The sequence below is a fragment of the Lepisosteus platostomus genome, chromosome 4, assembly GCF_059453375.1.
Source record: "Lepisosteus platostomus isolate fLepPlt1 chromosome 4, fLepPlt1.hap1, whole genome shotgun sequence".
Lineage (NCBI taxonomy): Eukaryota > Metazoa > Chordata > Actinopteri > Semionotiformes > Lepisosteidae > Lepisosteus > Lepisosteus platostomus.
Window position 1 is genome coordinate 59,634,299 of NC_142614.1, and position 25,104 is coordinate 59,659,402.

The 25,104-nt window shown below is 38.2% G+C and overlaps 1 protein-coding gene across 1 annotated transcript in view; it reads left to right on the forward strand.

Moving 5' to 3' along the window:
* Window positions 1–291: 291 nt before the first annotated feature.
* Window positions 292–25,104, forward strand: part of mamdc2a (MAM domain containing 2a) — a 28,147-nt gene continuing 3,334 nt past the window's right edge. Inside the window, exons 1-13 of the mRNA XM_088630087.1 lie at window positions 292–570; window positions 911–1,024; window positions 10,593–10,843; window positions 11,528–11,612; window positions 13,524–13,661; window positions 14,870–15,126; window positions 16,474–16,567; window positions 17,259–17,405; window positions 18,085–18,350; window positions 20,829–20,925; window positions 22,534–22,686; window positions 23,006–23,265; window positions 23,711–23,795. Coding sequence (XP_088486213.1) covers window positions 540–570; window positions 911–1,024; window positions 10,593–10,843; window positions 11,528–11,612; window positions 13,524–13,661; window positions 14,870–15,126; window positions 16,474–16,567; window positions 17,259–17,405; window positions 18,085–18,350; window positions 20,829–20,925; window positions 22,534–22,686; window positions 23,006–23,265; window positions 23,711–23,795 — 1,978 coding nt within the window. The 5' untranslated portion in view covers window positions 292–539. The remainder of the gene's footprint in view (window positions 571–910; window positions 1,025–10,592; window positions 10,844–11,527; window positions 11,613–13,523; window positions 13,662–14,869; window positions 15,127–16,473; window positions 16,568–17,258; window positions 17,406–18,084; window positions 18,351–20,828; window positions 20,926–22,533; window positions 22,687–23,005; window positions 23,266–23,710; window positions 23,796–25,104) is intronic.

Genomic DNA, 25,104 nt, shown 5'->3' on the forward strand with positions numbered 1-25,104 from the left:
TCAGTGATGCTTGCTCCTACAAGATCAGCTACAGTATATGCCCCACTATATGTGGTAATTATAGTGTGTAAAAAACTTCAACATTCAATAGAATGGATTAGAACCACATTAATGTGGGCAACAGAAGACAAAAAGAATGAAATATGGGTCACGGTCAGCGGAGGCAATATATTTTATGAATTTATGCAAACATTGGTTTGACAGATTTTTCTGTCGGAAAGAAAAAAACCATCATGAATAGGCACTCTCTACAGAGGTGTATCCTTCAGAGTTTGGTATGTATTGCAAAACCCTCCCTCCCTCTCAGTGCTCTGCAGCATGCCAAATGCACTCTCACAGCTGAGATTAAACCATGCTAATGTGATAACTGGAGGAAAATTTGATTTTCTCTCAACACTCCGGACAAGGCTCTCAGTTGCTCCTCAAGACTATTTCGGATGTGTCCTGCACATGCATGCTGTGTTTTTTTCTGCTTTGATTTCTTCAAAAACAGAGAACAATAACTGCTTTTGCTCCTGCTTTTGAAAACCAGCTGAGCAATGTTTCCATATTATTTCTTGACTCTACAAGGTAGGTCTTCGCCTAAGTTTTCTTTCTGTCAGAATTGTATTTTGTGGCAGGAGAGCAGCTGCAGTTCCTTTCTGTGTGTGTGGAAACATTTCTCTCTTTTATCTCATCAGCTTTCATCTGCTTTTTTATCTCATGTAATGTTTCTTGTTGATTTTAAAACCGGCATAAAGCATATGTACAGCTGAAGAGAGAGATTTGCACTTTTTTTTTGTTAATCAGATATCTTGTCTGTTAAAATAGAAAAAGAAAATCAGAAACAGTAACTCTGGAAATCATTTAATCCATGTGTTTCTACTTTGTCCTGCTAACGCTGATCTATTTCTGTCTAACTTTTTTCCAGTTTTGCTGTCAGTCCGTGCACAGCAACAGCTACCAGGATCCTGCACTTTTGAGCACAGCACTTGTGGTTATAAATCAGACCCTGCAAACTTGAAATGGGTTCTTAATGAAGAAGGTAGGGATGTACTGACTTTCTAAGTGTAATTATATGTTTTATAAATAGAGCCAGTCTCACTGATTCCTGTAATAGCTTCCCACCAATTCAAACTAGTTATGTCTCTTAGGAACCGAAAACCAAAATGAAAAAAAAGAAAGAAAGATTTGCAGCTATAGAAGTGGTCTTCAGTGGTTTTATTTATATTTTCTTTTAAAAACGTTCCCTGTTCTGCTTAACTCTTTACCTTCCTAACTGTAAAAAAGGCACATTTTATACATTTCTGTCCACACTTTTCTGTTCAGCCTTCTGGTTGGGCTTTTGATTTCTTGTACAGAGCTTCCTAATAAAAACCTGTGGTGCACTGTTAGAGAATCGCGTTAGAGTATTTTGAATTGATTTTGTTTTTGAATTTTGAAAGTTGAAAATATGGAAAATCCAGGGAATCACAGGTTAACAGTTAGGTTTGCACTGTTTGAGGTTAAGGGAAAGAACACCTTCAGAATTACTTTATTTTAAAATTCACATTCAAGCACCAATGTGTTCTGCAGTATGTAGGCTCCTTGAGACTGGAAGAGACGGGACAAGGAGGCTATGTGTACAGTTAGTGTTTGCCCTCAGGTGCTCTGACAAAAGGGCACTGAGGGATGAGCTTCTCTTCCATGTAGCCTTACAGCCAGCCTTGAGAGGATATTCTAGAAGACAATCCTTAAGGAATGGAGATTCTGTCAGAATAAACAATAGTACATCACTTAGCACATAAACCACGTGTGATGTGTAACAGACAACCCACGTTGTTTCGATTTCATGAAGAAGCAAGAAATCCAAAACTCCCCTATCATCCATCTTTCGAACTACCTTGAGACCTTTAAGGCATCAGTTTCTAAAGCACGTTTTTATGTATATATTTTACAAGCTTTAATAGGTTTTTTAACATATAGTATACAGTATAGTACATTATTAACTATAAAGTATTCAACTATTTACTAAATTAGCACTGGGTTTGATAGTGGAATTTCAGGAATTTATCTTTTTAGAGTCAGAGAAGAACAAAACTGCCATTTATATAATTAGCAACTGTAGTAATCTGCACTCCTTTCTGCCTGTTCTGTTAATGCTGGGTTAGTTATGAGGATAGATCATGCTTATCAAGCAGAAGAGTGCTGCTCACTCTGTTTTTGTACACCTTGTACACCAAGTGTGGGCTGGTCTCCTCTTTATACAGTATAAAGCAGACATGATTTTGATATCCCTTGTCTGCAATTCAATGTTTTGTGGGCAAAAAAAAAACCACTAGCACTCACATACAGTTCTTCTCCATCTACTGAAGTTTCTGGCAGTCCCCGTGGATGAGTGGTTGATGAACAGCTTCTTTTGTCTTGTAACTGTGGCATTCAGATTTTAAAGAGGCATATATTATGCCATTCTTGTCGTCCGAGATGCTTGAAAACAAAGGGTTCTTTTGTCAAACAGAATTATTTACAGTACAGTATCCCGCCAGCCATAGCTAGTTTACATAAGCATGAGCATAGGGTTGAATCTATATATTATAGTTATTATAGTTTTGCCTGACAAAATGTAATCCACTTTTCTTAGAGGATACACTATAGGCTTATGTTCTGAAGTCCCATTTTACTCTATTACTCTGTTTTGTGAGGAAAGGTGTTTTTTTAGTTGTCCTATGTACAGTCTTCAAAAAGCTGAATGCTACCAGGGATAAATTGATGCAGACATTCCAAATGAGCTAAAAGTGACAAAACTATACTGTACTTGAAAATCATCAAAGCCATCTAGTGGTGACAATATGACAATAATGCAATGAAGTTTCTGCTGATCATTCAGCAGACACCCATGAAACTTGTGGGCTTCAGCAGGGATGCAGCTCACACAGCTGTCAGGATTATTGAACACTAAAATCTTTTAAAGAAAGCAGAACCTGCCCTCTCCCAGGCAGTGACAATCTCTCACGAGGAGCAACATAAACATGTCCTACTTCACACTGATACACAGTGCAGAGCTAGTTTTCAATGTCAACTGTGCGCAATCCAGTGGTTCAGAACTCCAAAAACTTTGTAAAGATTATTAAATTACATGTCCAAGACTTCAAAACACAGTTTTGGCAAGTACATACCCCGACAGTGCTGACTGATGTATGAGATTGAATATGGGCTGGATACGCTGTCGTGTGTTTGGATACAAAAACAAAAACTGCTGTGTAATAATCAATAACATAAGAAGAGTTACAAATGACAGAAGGCCTGTCTAATCTGTTTGGTTGCTAGTAGCTAATTGGTCGAAGGGTCTCACCCACCTGTTCTTTTGAAAGATCCAGGGTATCAGGTTCAAAAACATACAGTATCTAGCCACCTTGATCCATACCCCTGCAAGTGTTAGTGTAGAAAATGCCTCCTGTTTTCAATTTTGAATGAACTTGCACATAGTTTCTACTTGTATTCTGTGGCGTGTCTTTCATCTCCTTTTCTACACAGGCATTTGAGTCAATGTGTTTGAGAATATGAATCGGGTTTCATGGTCGTCTCCCCTGTTCAAGATTAAGTTCTTTTCGCCTGTCAGTGGAGCACATTCCTGAGCCCAGGAATGTATCTGGTTGCTCTCCTCTGGAGTGATTCCAGAGCAGCAACATCTTTTTTCTAACATACTGTAATCAATTGTACACAATATTCCAAATGTGATTTTACTAGTGCATCTTTTATTTTTAACATCAAATGATGTTATTTTTATGTTAAATCAAGTACTTTTCAGTATACATCTTAACGTTCCTTAAACATTTGAATGCTTTCTCAAATTGTCTGGAAAATGTTTCAACATAACATTCAGTGTTTCTGATAGGTGGCTTCTTCAGGCTCAGTGTTTCTTATTGTATTTGTACTTTATGTTTTTTCTACCCTGTATGTAACACTTCACACTTCCTTATGTTTTTTCTACCCTACACTGTTATACAATAAATGACTGTCAGTTACATATCCAGTTTTAGATGTTGTCTTAATGCTTTTACATTTTCTTTATTCATCCTCATATTTTGTTATTATCTGAAAACCTTAACATTTAACCAACTATACCAGAAAACAGTAATAAAGATCATTGAAATAAATTAGGAATATCAGTATTTCTAATGCAGGCCCATTGGTACTCAACTAATTCTGCTAATTTGAGCCTTTACCCCTTACATTACCACACAATCTGTTTTAGAAATCTGAAATTTGTGAACACTCTGCTTTCTTACTGTAGTTACTGTAGTTATGCCGTACTTACTGTAGTTCTCCCCTTTTAGAAGACTGGTCACCTTTGACAGCTGACCTCGTCAGTAAATTAAACACTGCACTTACTATTACTTTGTACAAACTTGCCCCCTTTTTGCACTCGCTGTTTCCTTCAAGCACTCTTCTCATTGTACACACCTGAACTTTGCAATTTGAAACTAACTGGACAGTGCCTAGAGCACTTAAACAAAAAACCTGGACTAGTGGTTTACACTAAGGCTTACTGTACAATGAACACCTGGAAGTCTATAACTGCTCTAGCTTCTTCAAGATTCTCCTATGTCCTGGATTCAATCGGCTGTGGACGAGTAAATCATAAAGTGCTCTTCTCTGTTATTAACAAGTACATTAAAACCCCTGATAATTCTGCTCTGTCTTCCACCCCTGACCACTGTCTTAAGTTTTTGCAATTCTTTCAGTCAAAGATTGATCCTATAAATCTGCAATTATCTGAATCAAGCCTCAGTCTTGAAGTTGGACAACAGTTTGAGCCCTAGCTTTTTCACTGACATTCCCTCTATTCCAGATTTTTCTGAATTGTGCTTAGGTAATTCAGATCAACTTACAAAATTTATGTAAATTTGTAAAACAAATGTTTTACATTTTTTACACCTGTAAAACAACTTCTTGTCGCCTAGATCCCATCCCTCTTGCCTGCCAGACATCTGCCTGTTAGTTGTCAACATCATCAACAGGTCCTTTTCCCCGGGTGTGGTCGCTACTGCCTAGCTTGGCTTCTGATATAATGATGAACTACAGACCAATTTCTAATTTACCATTTCTGTCTAAGGTTTTAGGACATGTGGTTGCACGTCAATTACAGGATCACATGACAGCTAATGACTTGTTTGAACCATTTCAGTCTGGTTTTCACTCTAATCATAGCACTGAGACTGCTCTTGCAGGGTTGTTAATGATTTACTTATTGCCTCTGACTCTTGGGATATAAGTATCCTTATGTTTTTTTTTATCTTAGTGCTGCTTTTGATACAGTAAATCATTTGTTTTTGCAAACATTCAATCGCTTGCAGACATTCTTGTCTATCAGTGGTACTGTCTTTAACTGGATCTGCTCTTATCTGACTGGCAGGCAGCATTTTGTCTCTCTTGATCTTCATACTGTAAATCCCCATGGCCCCAGTAAATCATGGAGTGCCTGCTGAGTTCAATATTGGGCCATTTTATCATTTATATGCTTCCTCTCTGTAAAATTATATGCAAACATGGTCTGTAGTTTCACTCTTATGCAGATGATTTGATTCTCATTTTACCATTAAAATGTCTTCCTCCTCTTATTTCCCTCTTCCATCACTTCTCTTGTTTGCATGACATCAAACTGTGGTTGACATCAAATTCCCTGAAGTTAAATAGTGACAAAACAGAAATTTAGCTAGCAAATTTCAGCTGGGAAAGCTTGAGAGCTTCATAGCATTGGTTGATGCCTTCCCCATTTACAAATCTACTGTAGTCAGGAATCTGGGAGTCACGATCCTCTCCACAAGTGAAAATTTTAATGAAGACAAATCACTTTAGAAACTTTGCCCGCATTAGACAATTTCTAGAAATATCTGACACTGAGTGCCTGATTCCTGCGTTTATAAAATGAAAGATTGATTTATCTTACTCTTTACTCTACTGGCTCCCTAACATTCTTCTCAAGAAGTTACAGTATAGTTACAAGTGGTGTGTGCTGCAACTCACACCAGACCCTGGGAGCATACCACTCCTACACTTAAGTCTCTTCATTGGTTGCCTATAAGTTCACGTATTCATCATAAGATCTTGTTAATTATTTTCAGGGCTCTAAATAATCTGACCCCATCATTCATCTGTGAACTCCTCCATGTTCACACTCTCACCCAAAAGGCTCTGTTCACGAGAGGCTGCTCCTTCGCTTGTTGTAACTGAGACTCGGACATTCGGTGACTGTGCCTTATGTACGAATCTGTGTTTTTATTATTAGTAGTAGTATTATTATTAGTAGTAGTACTAGTACTGTAGTATCGTCCAAACACATGCATTATGTAAATGACTATTGTTTGGTGGTTTAGAAATAATCACATACAGTATGCAGAACTTTATCACCAAGACAAGTTTTCTTAAAATCTAAATCTACCATATTGTCCAAATAGGAGATCATCTGGTTTTGTTCTCAGTACTGTATTTTTTCCACAAATTTGACTGTACCAGTAAGTGAAGTCAGGCTTATTGGTCAATAATTACTTTGTTCAGTTTTTAACAATTAGAAATTTTTCACTCAGTAAGTAGTACCCCTTTCTTGACTGACTGTTGGAAATCGTTCCATTATCAGCCTGTAATGTTTATAATGTTTTCTTTCCTGAACTACGATTGCTACACAAATGCTATTGGATATGGAACACAATCCTTCCTTGCCATGTTGTTGATTCTTTTTTGTTCACCACTGGAGTGTCAAGTATCCATGTAGTACTGTACATCAGACATTACTCTGTCTTGGCTTATAAGAACATGCGTACTAGTGCATGGTAACATTTTGACTTGAGCATCTCTAGGCTTGAATTCTACAGCTTTTCCTACATATGCTAACATTCAGTTTGCCCTTTTTTATTACTTCCCCACATTCTCTAGAAGAGGAAATTGATGTAAGATAGTTGGGGACAGCAGGATATGTAATTGTCTGACACTGGCAAGAAGCAGTTAATTTTATGAGGAGCTAAGACGGTAAAGCATGTGTTTTGAGCAGAGGGCAATAGTACAGGAGGAACCTAAGGATTTTCTGGCTAGTGAACTAGGACCATGGGGAAAGAAGCTTTTGTACATTCAATAATGAATGTTGCTGTTGCCTACTGTATAAACAGTATAGAGTATTAACCCTAACTGAGCTTGTTTTTTGGGGTGAACACCCAGGGTACGTCCGACATATGGTTGCACACAGCATCTCTCCCTGCTACTTACTGTATTCAAACTGCTTTCGGCAGGATTGTAATGTGCTCTTGGATGCGTCATTGTAAAAACAACAACATTTCGAATTTTGCTAAAGCCAGTTTACATTACGATCTAAAAATAAAAACTAAGGATCTAATGATGCTCTTGGGCTTTGTGCCAAATGACTGAGGAACAGTAGCTGGGCTGGAAGGTGAAATGTGGTGTCAGCGATGGAAACCACCTTGTGAGCATTCAGCTGGAAATTCTACAGCTGTGTTTACAATACCTTCTGCAAAGTCGAGTATGAAGTGCTGGCAACTCGAGAGACCTATGCAATCACTTTCATGGCCAACATGTAGTCCAAGACACAACATTGTTTATGTGACATAATCTACTTTGTTATCCTCGAAAATGCAATAACCTAAATAAAAAATATATACTTTATCTTGGGCTGAAGTGGTGTTTTTGTTTAGTTTCCCTGGTAACGTAAATTGTGGCCAACGTTTTAGGATTGTGAGCTGTTTGCACAGACAGACCTTTTTTCAACTGTTCTCATGTCAGACAGGCTCAAGGATTCTGGTGTTCATTTTCTAACACCTGGGTATCATAACGAAGGATATAACTTTTGAAAAACACAGAGATAAATTCAAAATCCTTCTTAAACTGCACCCTAAGAGCAACAAATTAAATTTGATTTACCAGGATTAGATAAAACGATTCTTCTCATATATGGTAATCCAAGCTTTCATGTTCAGGAGGTGGTTCATTCCTAGTTATCTGATATCCTGCAGCTTATACTTCTTGCAGCAGATGTTACATTTTGTTCCTTGAAACAACTGAAATACTCTACTGTCCCAAACAATAATAACATACTGAAGAGTTCTCGAGTTCAAATATGGGCTCCGGTGTCTGTCTGTGTAGAATTGGCATATTCTCCCTGCTTGTGCACGTTTTCTCCTGGTTCTCTCCCACAATGCATAAACATGCAGGTTAAAGTAGTTCAAGTAGGTAGCTGCATCAGCATGTGTAGGCTGCAGGAACAAGTTAAAGGTTTATTCCATGCTGGAAAGAGAAGAAAGGAAACTCAATGTTTCGGCTGTGGAGCCTTCTTTGGGTGTGCAGATCAACGTGCAGGTTAGGTTCCTTGCTTATTCAACATTGTCTCTATTCTTAAGGACCATACCTAGGGCTCCCTCACTAAGCAGTTTCTGCCAAAATCCTCTCACCCCAAAATGGAAATAATCTTAAAGGCTTTCAACTCATGTGTGCAACACCTCTCACCAAGTAAAACGCAAGACAGGGAGGACACACCTGAAACTGGACAAGGGCTCAACTTGTGCTCCTATAAGTCAGCCGTTTTCCTAATTAATTTGATAGTAAAAGAAAAATGTTATTTGTAACTAAAATCAAACATCTTCATCAGGTCAAAGGGTAGAATGGGGATAGAAAACTGCACACTTCTAAAGATTATGGCTCAACAGTTTGCCCTGCACTGTCTATTTTCAAAGTTGTCAAACTTCGTAATTTGAAAGTCTCCAAGAAATAATCATGATCACAGGCAGTTTTTAAGCACTGAGATATTTCTTAACTTTTCTGATGATTTTTAAAGCCAATGACTCAGTGATACTTTACAGCTGTCAGGGTACCAGTCTGTTCTGAGGACGACACCCATGGATTCTGACATTTTTCTTTCTTTTGACTCTTCTATTTGTGTAAAGCCCAAACACAGCGCTGATCCTGACTAAAAGGATTACTTCTTAATAATGTCTCCTGCAGCTGTCTGTTAAGTCAGCTGTATTATATTATACCAATACTATCCTGCTCTGTGTGTAAGAATTATTTTTTTTAAATACAACCTGTTAACAAACTTTGGGGCTGAGATTTTAACTTTTATGCTCTCATTATGATATGCATGCACCATTAAAACAGACTCTTGAACTATATACACATGTTTCAGATCCCAGGAAATGCTGCTCTGTGAAATCAACTCTTGAGTGTCAAGAAGTAAAAAAAAAAAGACTGGATTGTTTTTGCCATAAGGACATCTGGGTGTATTATCAAGGCCATAAAAAGTTAAAAAATTATGAATTGGCATTACTTTCAGTTGCAATGGTCTTCATTTACCAAGCGTGTGAAGTATCTCAGAATTGTTTGTATTACAGACTAAATGTTTACCCTACATAATAATTTACAATTTGATTTCACATTGTTTATTTAAACCCAACAAACAATTGGGTGTTTGTCCACAGTTACAGAAAGTAAGAAGACTCCATTTTGTTCAAGTGCTTCTTGCTCTACCCATGCTTGTGCTGTGTGCGGAGACAAAGTGTGACCATTTCTCTCAACACCAGACAGAATTGTGGTGCAATGTGGCTCAATGTGTTTAGCACTCAAACCTCCAATAGAGGGCAGGGAGGTGGGCTAGCAGTCACTCATCACTGATCTACACAGAATGCCTGTGCTGAATGCTACATCCTCTGAATGCTGGGTTTTCACACACAACAAATGTAAGAACACTTACAACTCCTGTACAGGCTCCTGTAATGCCTTCCTGACTTGATACTGCTAATATAATTTTTAGGATAGGTCTCTGTAGGTCCTGACATCTGCAGATTGTGTGCTGACTAACAGTACTCCACATCAACACACAAACTCCATTCTCTGATCATGGCAGTGACGTCCCTGTGAAATTTAGAGTCGTCTTTAAAGTTGCTCTGCTCACAAATAAGGCACTTAAAGGTATAGCTCCAGGGTATCTTAAATGTCTACCATATGGCTATAGTCCAGCTCTTAATCTGAAACCTGCTGGTTCAGAACTTTTTGCTCAGCTGAAGAAAGACTCTACACTCTACACTAGGGAGCTCCTCGGAGCTCACTGTCCAATCCATTAAAGATATTTTTAATTTTAATTTTAACTTTCTTAGTTTCAAAATACTTTATTTTCCTCTTAGAAAAGACCTTGCTTTCCACTGTAGCTTTACATGTATGATTTGGTTTTAGTCTTGGTTTTACTTGGTCAGTCTACTGTGTTTTTCTTTTGTTTCTTTATTTTTACTCTTATTACTGTTATGTAAATTCCCTGTACGCTCTTTTACTGCACTTTGCGGTTCTTGAAATTTGCTCAGAATAGAATTGTATTGTTAGAAACTGCATTTTTCTTGCACAGTAGATCATAATAGAAATTTGGAGCAATTTTCAAATCCAACAAGGTGTTGGGAACAATACCAAGGTTATGTAAAATATTGGGTCATATTTATGAAATCTTTTGAAAATATCATGTCATGGCTACTGTATATGGTTACTCACCAGCCATGACCAGAAAAAATGTAGACAGAAAAGAAGCTTGCTGAAGATGGGGCTAAGCAGGTTGATGTTCTGTTGTTAACCTGCACTCCTGTTCTCAGGGCGCTTCATCTCTGCGGACTTGGCCTTTGCAGCAGGAGTTGAGAAGGCTGTACTTATAAGCCCTGACCTGGAACTGCTTCAGTGGAGCTGCCTGAGGCTTGTCTACCAGATCTCTGGCTCGGGCTCCTTGGAGATGCACCTGAGGCCGGAAGGAGAGAGCTTTGACTACCTGCTGTGGTCAGCAAACCAGCCCTCTGACAGCTGGCTCATCGCCAGTGTGGACCTCAGGAACAGCTCGAGCTCACAAAAGGTGCCTGCCTGACCAACAGCTGAAGCCAACAGGTTCTCATTCATACAGCCCATGCTTTATTTTACTGCAACGACGTGTTTGCTTAAATAAAATATAAGTTGATGTTACTTGATTGTACATAGCATGGCTGAGGAAAAAGGAATTATTTGTCCTTTATGAGCTATACGTTTTGTTTCTACAGTTTATTTGTAACTTTTCACTGTTATCCCTCTTTTTCGATAAATTGAAGCACAAATAAAGCATACTGCATACAAAGAGAAAAATAAGATTTCTCGCTTCAATTTAACAATCAAGAACTTTGAATGAATACAAAGCAATGTAAAACGTTGCTGCTCTAAGAAAATTAGCATTTGGTTCACCACTCCAATGCTTACTTTTCTAAACCATTAGTTGCACAGCAACACCAAACGTTACTGTGTTTTAGTCCAAATTTTCTTACTGATTCCTTCTTGGATAAATAATAACAATACTAATTATAAATATGTATCCCTTAAACATAATGGCTGGAAGGATTCAAAGACACATTTGTTTAAAGTAGCAATGTAATTACTAATTTCAATATTAGAAAAGTAGCAACAGTTCTTGAATTTGCACATTTTGGCACTAACCCTGGTGTGTCTGAAGAGCTAATCTCTTACATTTACAATGATGTAATTTTTCCTCTTTAATTTATTCTGTTCTTAGATTTTAATTGAAGGCAGACCTGGGAAAGAGACAGGCAACAGTGTTGCCATCTTTGAAATACACATTGTGCCTGGATACTGTATTGGTAAGTAACATCTCTGCAGATGCTTGGTGCATCATTGCTAAAATAACTCATGTATTGAAAGAATTGCTGAAAGAACTAATTGAATGTATTGAATTCAGTGTTACCAAGCTGGGAAGCCTGTTTCTTGCCAGAGAATTCTGACGTAGGCCTGAAAACATGATGTATTTGCACAGCTTTTGAAATTCCTGCAAAACTGTTCTTTCCAAAATAAAAAGAGGCCTTTTTAGAAAAGGATGTTTTCTTTTCTATGCTAGTTAAATGCCTAGTGGGCAGACTGGTTAAGTCAGTTTGTTCTGTAAGCACCCACCTCTAAAATAAATACACACGGAAGGTGGTGGGGGGTTTGCATTTCACGGCTTTTCACCCCGGATACACCCATCACTGCCATGGAGTTTATTCAGTAATTCTGGGGGAGCAAGGATAGTCCCGGATGGTTGCCAAGCCCAGATGGGAAAGAACCAGAGAGTTTCTAGTGGGAGGTGACAAGCTGGGAACAGACTCTGCTGCCTAATATACAGTGAACTGAATGATTTAATTATTCTGGCAGTGGTGGTGGCAGTGAAGAGATCTGAAAGAAAACTGTGTTTGTCTTAAAAGAACACACCGCCCTGCCAGAACCTTGGACTCATCTCCCTTCAATTTCATTCCTTAGCTAATCACTGCACACAGCATACAAGAACACACGTACTGAGGGCAGAGCAATACCTCCATCTCTCCTGTTCCTCCTCCTCATCAATTATTAATGTAGTCAATTATTGGGAAAAAACCTTTTTTGGTCAACAGCATTGTCTGTAGTGTTGATTTAGATCTGGTTCATAAAGTTAGAATCAATATTTGTTTTGGTATTTCCACCCAGTTTAGAACAGTCAATTGTATACTTTTCATGTGTCGGCTCACAGCTCTGAGCACTGCGACCACACACAGGGGAGCATGAGGGAGTGTAAACAGATGTCACAGGCATATACGGCTACATACCAAAGGTTCAAAGCCCAATGAAGTGTCCCTCACTTAAACCTTCAATTTGTGAATGTGAGGTTGAGCAAGGGTTGCTGTGCCAAGAGAGCCCTGGCCATTTAATCCCTCTTTAAAGATTAACTGCAATGCTATTTTTACATTTCGGGATTATAATGAGTTAGCAGTGATGGGTGCATTTCAAACCACAATGAAACTACCAAATACACAGTAACGTGTACAACATCCAATTTACATCACAAAAGAGACTTAGTTTCAATGTATGCATACCGCCAAATTTCTGTCATACTGCAAAAAAACATCCAATTATGACCAAGTAAAATTTTCTTACTACATTAATGGTAAATATTTTCATGAAACCGACATATAAGGCAGCATATTTTTTAGATACTTTTAAGTATTGGAAAAAGGAGAAACCTGCCAACCAACTATAATGCACTCATAATAATTAACATTGTTAGGAGACCACATTTCTCGTTTGCTTACAGAAACTAGTGAGCAGGAAGGGCTATTTCATGTCACAATTTGTGCAATCTCTCTCTCTTGCCCATGGCGAGATCAGCGATTTGTGACAACATGGTGATCACACACTACTTACACAATTTTACACTTAATGTGAAATTTGTAAAATTTCACAAAACCAGCAATTAATTTATTTGGTTACTGAGATTTAATAACCGGTCTGAGAAATTGGGACTGCAGTTCCCCTTTAACCTTGGCAGGCTGTAGAGCTCAGCTAATTGTGTGCTTCAGTTTGGAGAATAGTGGCTGCAGCTGACTAAAGACACGACTGAGGCTCCAACAACCTGCACTTGGGAAATCACCTTTTCCTTTTGGGCCACTCAAAACTGCAAACTGAAATTAATCAATATATTGTTTGTGGAACCGGTAGTTTCTGACTTCTTCAAAAAATTACAATGTTTTTTAAACTGTTGACAGAGTGTAACTTTGAAGAACACCATCTCTGTGGCTATACAAATATCTGGAACCCCAATGTGAATTGGTACGTAGGTGGGAGTGTCGCGAGGGATTCCGAGTCCAATCTGCCTGACGACCACACAATGAGCAACCAAAGAGGTATGAGCTAGATGTCACGAAAGCTTTCTTTCTGGGCCCTATGAAGACAACACAATCCGGGGTGGAGTGCGGAGACACTGGGGAGAAAAGCATGCACGATACGGGAATAAAAACAGGGGGGCGTGTCCAAGGAGTGCTGGTGGTCGGGGAAGGTGTAGTGAGGCGAACAATCCGGGGACGAGTCCAAAGAGAAGTCCAAAAACAGGGCATAAGTCCATGGCCAGATGATCCATCCAAGACAGAAGATTAAAAACTAGAACCGGATCGGGACCGGCAGGGGGAACGGGAACAGGAATAGAAACTTAAAACCATGACGGAGCCAGGCAGAGCCAGACGGAGACAGGACACGATACGAGAACCATTGCAGAGCCCAGATTAGCATCTGCGTCTGGCTTTTAAGGGGGAACTGAAAAGGGGTTGGAACAAGGAACAGGTGTGGGGAATGAGGCAAACAAGGAAGGGCTGGAGCACCCTTAAGAGGAGGGGTTTGCGATCGTGACACTAGAGCTATGGATGCAGTATTCCACAGTCAATGGAGTCAATCCAATGGAGTGATTATATAGAATTATATATGACTCCAATTATCAATGGAGTGAAGTATAGAAGGCTCTCGACATCTGCGATTTTGACATTCACAAATTTGCTTCTTCACAATTCAGCCTGACTGAAGGGATCTTTGATGGAAGAAGAGCAAAGAGGAATGAAACTGAGCTGTAGGTTGCTAGGTGCAACTTTATAAATTAGCTTCCCAACAGACTAGATCAGACGAATCCAGTTAGTAAGACAACCTCTCCCTGCCCCCTGCCCAAGTACCCACTACCTAGCATCTGCATCTCAACATGTTCTTTTATTTGTACTGTAAGAAACACTCTTGGTTCTGTGTCAGCAGCTTGGGCTGGAGACAACTATACAGGCTTTTATTACCCTTTTCATTACAAAATGAGAAAGTGCAGGCATCCGCTGGAAACAGAGGAGGGGTTCATGTTCTTACCTAAGCTGATTTCTAGACATTTGTGATACTATTGTTTGTTTAGTTAATCAACGTTATTTTAATTAAAGCCAATGTTATAGTACTTTAATTGTCAAATCAGGGAGGGTTACATTTATATATAAACCTTTACAACCTTTCTTATGTTCTTATTTACCCAATATGTAGTTTGTGATGCAAGTGTTTGTGCTCTTTTTTAAACATTTTGCCTTGTTTCTAGGTCACTACATGTATGTGGATTCGGTTTATGCCAAGAACTTCCAAGAAGTAGCTCAGCTTATGTCACCCATAATGACCACACCTATGTCAGGCTGCTTGTCCTTCTACTACCAGCTGGATCAAGAGAAAGGCAATATTTTCTCTGTGTTCACAAGAGACAAACTGGGTCATTATGAGGAAATCTGGAGACCTGATATTTATACCAAGTCAGTTTGGAAGTTAGTACAAGTGGACATTAAAGCACCTCATCCATTGGAGGTTGGTATAATATTTGATTTCACACAAAGTCAGGAATGTACTGTTTGAGAAGGTTTACATTCCTTGTCTTTAGTGAGTTTATATGTAGATGACCAAGGGTGGGCCTGGCCACTGGAGGTGAATGCTCATATTACATCTATTAAAGTGATGATTTGAAAAAATATTTTGAAAATTTAAACTCACCTTAGATGGAACCCAAGGCCAGGTTAGTTATCTTTGTTTAACTGGACTGTTATTACTTTCCATTTTATGGAGTATGATGTTTTGTGCAGTTTATCATATACTGCATGGATTTTATCTTGGCAGACATTTATATAACATTTTATAGCTAGCACATCCATATATGGTTTTCCACATTATTCTCGCAGCACTTTTTTTATATGTAAAGTGAAAAACTATCGCCAAATTTAGAGGCACAATTCATGGAAATTGATGTGAAATGTACAGTGTGGGGAATAATTAATTAATCGTTCTTGCCAAAAAGTAAAGAAGGCTTCCTTGCAGGAGTTTGAATAATGACAATGCAATTCAAATTCCTAGAACAGCTATGTTTTTCCCTTAGATTTTCACAGATGAAAAGTCCTTGAAAGCAAGTGGAGTTTACTCTTCATATACCAAATAGAGGTATAAGAAGGTGCTGATTATTTGTCATTACTAACTGGAGTTTTCAAAACTCACAACTGTATACAATAAAAGCTGTTTTTTTTAAAGAATGATTCAGTTTGACCCCTTTTAGTAAAGCAGGAATAATAATAATTCCTTATCCTTACATAGCACTTTTTAGCACATAAAATAGGCCTCCTTATAATCCCCATCTATGAAATGGCTTCATCACTCTGCTCTCCTCACCACTGATAGCTGATGTGTGGTGAGCGTTCTGGCGCACTATGGCTGCCGTCGCATCATCCAGGTGGGGCTGCACATCAGTGGTGGTCCCCATTACCTGTAAAGTGCTTTGAGTGGTGTGTCTAGAAAAGTACTATATAAATGTAAGCAATTATAATGTTTATACTCTTGAGAGCACCAAATCACTACAAATTCCCAAGCAAGACTTGGAGGAAAACTGCACTGGGAAGATTGCATGAGTCAATTATATGTTTCTTTCCAGACTGGAGTGGGGAGCATCTATCAAACTTAATTCTTAAGACAAAAACTACATAATGAGAGAATGCAGAAAGAAGAAAGAGACACTACCATATTTGCCATTTGTTTTTTCACATGAAATGGTTGTGAATGCTATTTTCAAAATCTGTAGCAATATGCGCATTCTTGCTTTATGTCTTTTCTGGTTGAACAGCTGTTCATTAAAGTATGTCCGATGATTTGTCTCCTGTTTCTTTGCTCAAGGTTGTTTTCGAAGTCGCCTTCAACAGCGCCAGGGGAGGATACGTAGCTCTTGATGACATTTCTTTCTCCCCTGAATTCTGCAGCACTGAGACAGGTGGGAGTGATTTGATTTCCAACTGTGTGATGCATGTACTGTACAGAACGCAGAATCAATTCAGCCTGTGGTGGTCATGGTTCCTCTGATCGTTATCTCCAACACATCTAGAACGTATTTATTTTTTAATTAAAGAAACCAGAATAACCACCAAAACAAATTCTGGTGCAGATGTTTTGAGAGACAAAGTGAAAATGAAGACATTTTACCCTTCTGCAAGTTTAGCCCTCCCATTTGGAAACCCTGAAGGCACTAGATGTGCAATGTAAATTCAGCTGTATCACAGAAGCATACAAATCAAGGTAGAAAGGCAATGTGCTTTAATTTAATCAATAATTATAGCTGAATGTGTAGCGGAGCTAGTGCGGTGACATCAGCGCCCTCACTGCGCGTAGCAGGGACCTCAGCTGCCTGAGCTGGGGGAGGTCTCCTTTAGCTCACGCGGTTGGTTCCAGTTGCGTTACACTGGAGACCCAGGTTCGCGCCCCAGGTGTGCAGGACGGCACGGGTGGCGGGGGGCACGACCCCACACGGAACCGCGATGATCACAAATGCATAGCTCATTTAATCTTTAATGAAAAAGAGTGAATCTTTGAAAACACGATCTAAAAAAAAAAGTCTAAGCTAGCACATGAAAAATGTTTTTTTGTATCATTCATAGGATTATAAACAGAGCTGTCATTTCTTCCAGAACCTTTCTTTGATCCTTCGATTGCCAGCTGTAACTTTGAAGAAAGTTTTTGTCGGTACCATCAGGAGCACATGGAAGGCTCTGTATGGAACAGAGTTTCAGTACGGCCTAATATCTACAGGATAGGAGATCATACAACAGGCTCAGGTAAGATGGCAAACCCAGCTAGACACACAACTGCAGTCATACAAATCTACATTTAACATATATACTGTACTGTATATACCAGAAAACCTTAGGAATACATCTTGTATTTTCACCCATTAATATTACGTAGGCAATGGAAACAGATAAACCTGTTAGAACACAATATTATGACAAACTGTGAAATGCCAGAAGGAATGTTCCACTATTTTTCTTCCCCAATCCTGAAACGAGAGATCACTTTATTGGCTGTAGACATTCGATGAGCAATGGTTGAAGGTGATCTCGCTGGATAATGTTACCTACTTGTTGAGACTTGTGTACCAGCTATTGCTAGAACAGATGTCCATGTTGCCACAATGCCTTAATCTTTCAGTATAATAATCCTCTTCCCCCAAACGATATGGATCGCACAAGACTACACCCACTGACTGCCTGTATTGGCCATTCATCATTCATCATGGCCAATACAGCCAGTCAGGGCATGCGGGTTTTTTCACGTGTTTGAAATTTGGCGACACCAAACATACAGTCACCTTTATTCTCACTGTCTACTCATTGTCTTCCTAAATGAGAATATTAAATGAACTGGTTGTGTGAAAGAAAAGAAGATCAAAAGCCATCTGAATCTTTTCAAGCCTATATTATTCAGGAAGACACTAAGGTTCCCAGTGTTTTGCAGGTTCGTTCTTAATGGCCAACACCAGGTATACATCACGACCCGGCTACGTGGGGCGGCTGTACGGACCCTTCCTGCCAGGAAACCTGAAGTACTGTCTGAGGTTTTTCTATGCATTGCATGGCTTCATGAAAGTAGACAATGTCCTGGCTGTGTACATCTATGACGAGAACAATATCGCCCAGGAGAAAGTCTGGACAGTGTCTGAAGGTTCGAGAAGTGTCTGGACTGAGGTTGAGGTCACCTTCCAAAAGCCGATGCCAACTAAGGTAAAAACTCTGGTAAAATGCTCTGTCACCTTTTAACTCACCATTATCACCATTTTTAATTAAAAACAATTATCGTTCACCTCCTGCAAAGAAGGTCAAGATTTCTTTCTGATGTTTTCAGTTACTCAATTTATGTTTTTAAATGATGATGGTACTGTCATGCCTGAGCAAGCGCCGGTGATTGGATACACCGCATACACAAGCGGGACAGCACACCTCCCGGCGCTCTTTAGGACATCTAATGCTATTTTTAAGAATAAATGGATACAAAACTATTTAAAAAATAAGCAAAGTGTATGGCATATAATCCCCAATATGATATTTCAAGAAGTAGGGGGTCTAGAGTTTTTACTAAAATGTAACTTTGACATTGGAAAAATACCCTTGAAACTTGCCAGTTTTCATAAACAAGTACTTCTGACGTGGTCACTTATGTATAAACATAACTTTTCCCCACATACATTTACTATCTGGAACAACAAATATATAAAAATTAGAAATAAAACCTTATTTTTTTAAAACTGGGTCAAGAATGATATAATTTGGATTAAACAATTAATCAAGGCTGATAATTAATGCGATTCCTGGGGAAATATTAACTCTTTTAAGGAGTTGTAATAGTAGTCCTTTAGAAACATTGGGAGAATTTACAGCTCATATTAAACTACAAGGAAAGGATATTGTGAGTTGTGGATGTAATAACCAATTTTTGAAATCCCTGTTAAAAAATGACAATTTACTTGGGACTACAATATATTGGAATTCCGCATTTGGAAAGCGCATTGATTGGAGAAAAATTTGGATGATGCCCAATAAATATTGTATAACCAATAAAATTAAGGAGGTTTCATACAAAATAATTCATCGAATTTACCCAGTTAAAACTCTTGTTACCCAACGATTTAAAATTAATATAGATGACAAATGTGTTTTTTGTGACAATAGCCCTGAAACTATTCAGCATTTGTTTTATTTATGTCCCAGGGTAAAAATGTTCTGGACTAAGTTGCAGAATTATATAAAAGAAGAGACGAATATTGATATTTGTTTTGTTGAAAAAGATATTATGTTAAGTTTCAGACCCAGTGAAAACAATATAAAAATTTCTTTTGTAATAAATTTAATTATTATATTGGCACGTTATCACATACATAAAATGAAGTGGTCTGGGAGGTACCCTGTGTTTGAGCATTTTAAAATGGAAGTAAAGGGGTATTTGCAGACTATTTCGAAATGCAAAAATATGAAAGCGGTGCGGACATTATTTTTACTTAATTTATTTAATCTTTTTTCATAACTTGAATTGATGTAGTAGTATGTACCCCTGACGATATTTTTGTTTGGAATTGTTATATGTACTTTTGTTTGTATTGTAATATTTGTTCTTTTGTTAAGCATAAATAAAAATTGAAAAACATTTTTTTTCAAAAAACCTCCCGGCGCTGTTAGAACACGCACGGGCAGACGTTCCCAGTGGGCGGCTAATTAATCTATTATGTATTAGTTCCATTTTTCTTTAAATACTACCCTCTTCCTTCACTCAGGCTTCAGCTGAGCTATTGTGCGATTGCTACTTGGTAGTTTCCTTACGTGAGTTCCCCCCCACGGTTTTTGCGTTTACTTAATTATATTCAGCGCGCTCTTTGTTCGTTTTCAGCTACCACTCTGCTGCCCTGAGCGTTGGTTTCCTTTGTGTCTTTCTTTTTCTTTTTGACTTCCTTTTTTCCTTTTGTTGCGATGCTCCCCACCTCGCAGTTGCCTGAGACCTGTTTGTGCGCTCAGTCAGACGCGGCTCTTTCCACCTTTGAGAATAAGAATCCAGACATCTTTCTAGCTGAGTGCTTTCTTTAACAAACAGGAACCGGAGCACAATGAAGTGTAAAAACATTCAATGTTTAGTGTATGAGAAACTTTCTCCTCCTGAGGGAAAACGTTTACCCCGGCAGTAAAGGAATGTGTCAAATTCAAAAGGTTTTTACTTTTAGTGTCACTGAAGAACTGGGAGTTGAGAAGGAGCTCCTCTGATGACAATTCTCAGGAGTTCACTTTCTACCAGAAGCCAAATGATTTGTAATAGACCTGAAAAGTACCCTTTCCTATAACCTATCATTTATTCATCCCTTTCACTTTGTATTCATTCTGATATCAAGAGTGCCATATTCTTCTCTTGACCATGTTCGGTCTCTGGGTGATAGAAATGTGGTGCAATTCACATACAGTACAAACTTTGAAGTTTTCAAAAGATGTACAGCCCAGGCCCAGATCCTAAGCATGTGGTTCATATTTTGGTTTCTGCAAAACAACAAATAATAGTTTTCACAGAATGGGTGCATGTATAAGGAAGACAAAAGGTTTTGTCATTAGTAACCAATGAATGAACAGATACAGTAGGTGCTTTTCAAGGCACATTTTTATGCTGTATTGCAGATTGTGGCATCTTATCACAGAATTATATTAAGCGGCTGGCCTCTTTTTCAGGTGGTTTTTGTCAGCATATGTAAGAATTTCTGGGACTGTGGATTGCTGGCACTTGATGACGTCACTGTGAGTCTTGGAGACTGCAGAGTTTCAGCAGGTATGATCAATATTATAATGATTTATTAAAGCATAGGACTGATAGTTGGTGCCTCTCACAGCACATCACTGAGTTCTAAGATCTGAGATGGAGTGTTCTGTTTATAGAATCTAAGAGTAATTATCCAGGTTTTCATACATTACTGTTTCCTTTAAAACAGGAAGATAAACAGATAAAATCTCAGACATTTCCTTATTGTTTCCTTATGCTGTAAAAAACAGATTTTTTTATATCAACATAAAGAATAGCCTAACTGACAGCACAGATACAAGAATAAGTACGATTATGTTTATTTGATAAATCTTGTTGTACATTGATATAGCAATTCTCACTGTTGTGCCATAAACCTTTAGGCTAATAATTTAACACCCTGTAAAATAATAAGACCCTGACTAAGAGTGTGTATCAGCACTACAAACAATCTGCAGATAGTCTGTTTTAAATCTGTTTTGTTACTGCGAGGTAAAGTTGAACACAAACACACTGTATTGCTTTAAGGAATTCTAAGATATTCTCAAAAATACATTTATTTTTCATCAACCATTCTTTAGGGTTATGAAAGAACTAAACGTCACATTTGTAATGCACAGTCGTTTTGTTTGAAAAAAACAGCAAATGTTGAATTTAATTCTGAATCAGACAGCTCTGTAGTCTAGTTTATTTACTATAATTAATTCAGAGAGGAGTTTTTTAAATATATTGTCTGAGGCTAAGGGAATAGGGTAGCTGCTTATGCTTGTCTTACTCATTCTGTATTGTCAGAGACATCTGGTAACAGTGCTTCTGCCTTCCTCATTACTAACACAACAGGCTTGTTTCCTTCAAGACATATGGTTTTGCTGAAGCACTGCTGAGTAAGGCATTTTTTAAAATAAAACCACTCTGTACCTGTTTCTTAAAGTAAATGTAGTGCTTTTATACTCCCAATATCCTTTATACTTCCAATATTTATTTGTTATGGGTCATCGCCACCACAAATTGTGATTCATGTTTTCCAGGATCTCTTTTTTTGTGTTCCCCTGACATGGCTAAAATGCATTTCTATGTGTTTCTACCTTCAGAAAGGAAAACTCATCAAGGAATTCTTTTCAGGAAACAAGTCAATGAATATTATTTTAATAGTAAGGGTAAGGGTAGAATTGTCTTTACATTTTCCAGGTACAAAGAGCATGGTTACAGCATGCAACTCAGCATCTTTTATGTTAAAATAAATCAATATTTCTCCTGTGTGCTCGCTTGATTAAACTAGAGCGCAGGAGATCGGTAGGTTCAGACAGACTGTGTCTGAAATACATTCCCTGTGGCATTCTGGGGAATGTAGGTCAGTCAAGAGTATCCATCTTGTCTGAACCCAACCCCCTTTCACACAGAAGATTATCTAATCATTGTAGTAAAACAATAAATCAAGCAACCACCCATGGCAGTTTAATATTATAACAAAGAAGACATATTATTCCAATACCCTACATGAAACAGAAATGAGGAATGTTTAATCCAAATGAAAGTTCAAAAACAAAAAAGGGTCACAGCTCTTCACTGAAGGGGCAGAAGCATCAGAAGGAATTGTGAAGACTCATTCTGGAACATTAATGGGTAAACGTCTTGCAGAGTTGTTCCCTATGGCTCCTGGACAATGTAATTTCGAGGTGGATGACTGTGGATACACGCAGGACAGTAACGACAGAGGAAACTGGTTTCGAATGAGAGGACAGACGCCTACATCCTACACTGGACCTAAAGGAGATCACACCTCAGGGGTAGGTGAGTCAGCTGCTTCACGTTATTCTCATTTGCGGAATCGTCTACAGTATTGTTATTTCAGTTACAAAAGGTTAAAAAAGGTCAGGATAATCTGCTGTATTTATATAATTGTTGGATACACATTGCCCCAGTAAAGTTTCTTTCTTAAACAGACCAACAAACCGGTATTGAACTAAGACAGTCACCTCTCTGTTTTGTCCTGCTGTAGCTTTAGAACTAGTTTAACCATACTGTAATATGAAATAATTTCCTTTATTTCTCAAAACAGACCTCTAAAAACAGACACTCACTTAACGCAGACATGTGACCCTCTTTCCAGGATACTACATGTACATTGAAGCTTCCCACATGGTTCCTGGGCACCACGCCCGTCTCTTGTCAAAGGAGCTGCGCGGCTTTCTTAATCGGCAGTGCCTGGTGTTTTATTACCACATGTATGGGTCAGGCACCGGCCTGCTGAGTGTGTACTTGAAGAAGGCTGGGGAGAGAGGAGAGACGCTCCTCTGGAGGAGGAGAGGCGAGCAGAGCATCTCTTGGATGAAGGGAATGGTGGAGTACGAGTGTGATCACAATCACCAGGTGAGTGGAAAGTTTTCCAAGGATGTTGGAGCGTTTGGTTTCCGTGTGCTCTTATCGATGTACCTGTACTTTCAAGTTGAAATATATACAGCAGTTTAATGTATCTTTGTTTTACAGTGTATTACATAAATATGTATATACTGTCAATTCAGCATTTTCTGTATTTAAACTTTGGAAATGTTTTAGATTTGTAATGCTTAAGCAAAGCAACAATTTCTTCACGTTTCTAACTACACTGTTTACAGAGACTTGTTTAGTACACTTTAAGCATTTTTTCTTATTAGGGTAATGCCTCTAGTCAGCATGTGGGGAAATATCTAGCTATATATTAACAATTATTACTAGCTATATATTAAGAAAAAGTGTCGTGCCTGATAGTATTTATGTAGAATTTCTCAGAGAAATTTTAGGAAGTAACTTTTTATGTTACATACTCTTTTTATAGATTGTTTTTGAAGCAATCCGGGGAATATCAATAAGAAGCGATATTGCTATCGATGACATTGGTTTTCAAAAAGGATCATGCAAAGGTGATTGTCTTTAAGTATTAGAACATCATGAAGTATAATATTTTTTTGTCCTTCCGTCTCAGATACTAATAAATCTACTAAAAGAGCTTTATATATGACAGCTCTAGCTGTATCTTTTAAGATACAACTAGATCAGGAAATTCATGTTCCAGATTCTAATACTGTATATTAAACAATGTTTAATATTAGCTGTGTACTGCCCATATTAGCTTTATCAATGGATTTATGAGAGCAAAAACCATGATTGCTAAGATCAGTGATTTACAATTTTACTACATTCTATTAAAAGTAGGTTTTAGTTTAAAAAATGTGTATTTTCAGGCAGCGTAAAGGGGGAACTGCAACACTAATTTTTAACTCAGGGTTAGAAAGAATCATCATTAATGAGTGCATTTCAAACCACAAAGAAAGTAAAATGTACAATGTAATGTGTAAAATGTCCAATTTGCTTCACAAAATAGTCGAGATTTCCAGATACGCACAGTGCCGTATTCTGCAATTCATAACCAGGCACCCAATCTTCTGTTGAAATGAAAAGGCCCTATTAGGTTATCTGCTGCACATCCTTTACCTATTTGCTCGTACATCACATTACATTACATTACAGTGACTAGTGAGCAGGAAGGGCTTCACATCGCACTTTGCACACACTCTTGCTCTCGCCCATGGTAACAGAGGTTTGCAACAAAAGGCGACCATACAGTACTTTTAAAAAAATCAGGATTTTGTGCTTAATTCAGAATTTGCTAAATTTTGTGTTACCGTCACCTAATTTATTTTGCTACCGAGATTTATTAATTCTTTTATTAATGATCTATTAATGCAGTTCCACATCAGTGACATCCTATGGGGTTCAAATCAATGTCATGTCAGACCCCAATTTTCTCCCCTTCCACATGTAAATATCCAGTTTCTTGTTGACCCACTTCTTTAGTTTTCACATTTGTTGCTCCACCTCGTCTTCATCCTCATCCTTACCAACGGGCTCTTGCTCTCCTCAGCCAAGTGAGTCACCCCAGTAAAGATCACTCGTCAAATTGCGACACTTCTCTGTCTTATTTTTGGTTAGACCAAACTACTCAAATAGTTAATGCGGGAAAGCAATACAAAATGGCAAACATAAAATTAGGGTGGACTACTTTACTTAATCTAATGAGCTTCACCATTGCTCCCTTTTAATGAAGAGGTTTGCTTGCTTTAATACAGCTATTGTGTACTCTGAGAACTTCATTATAGTGTTTTAGTTCTAGAAGTTTCCCAACAGTACAATCTCACGTTTTTATGTGCTGTCCTATCCAATTCAATACCC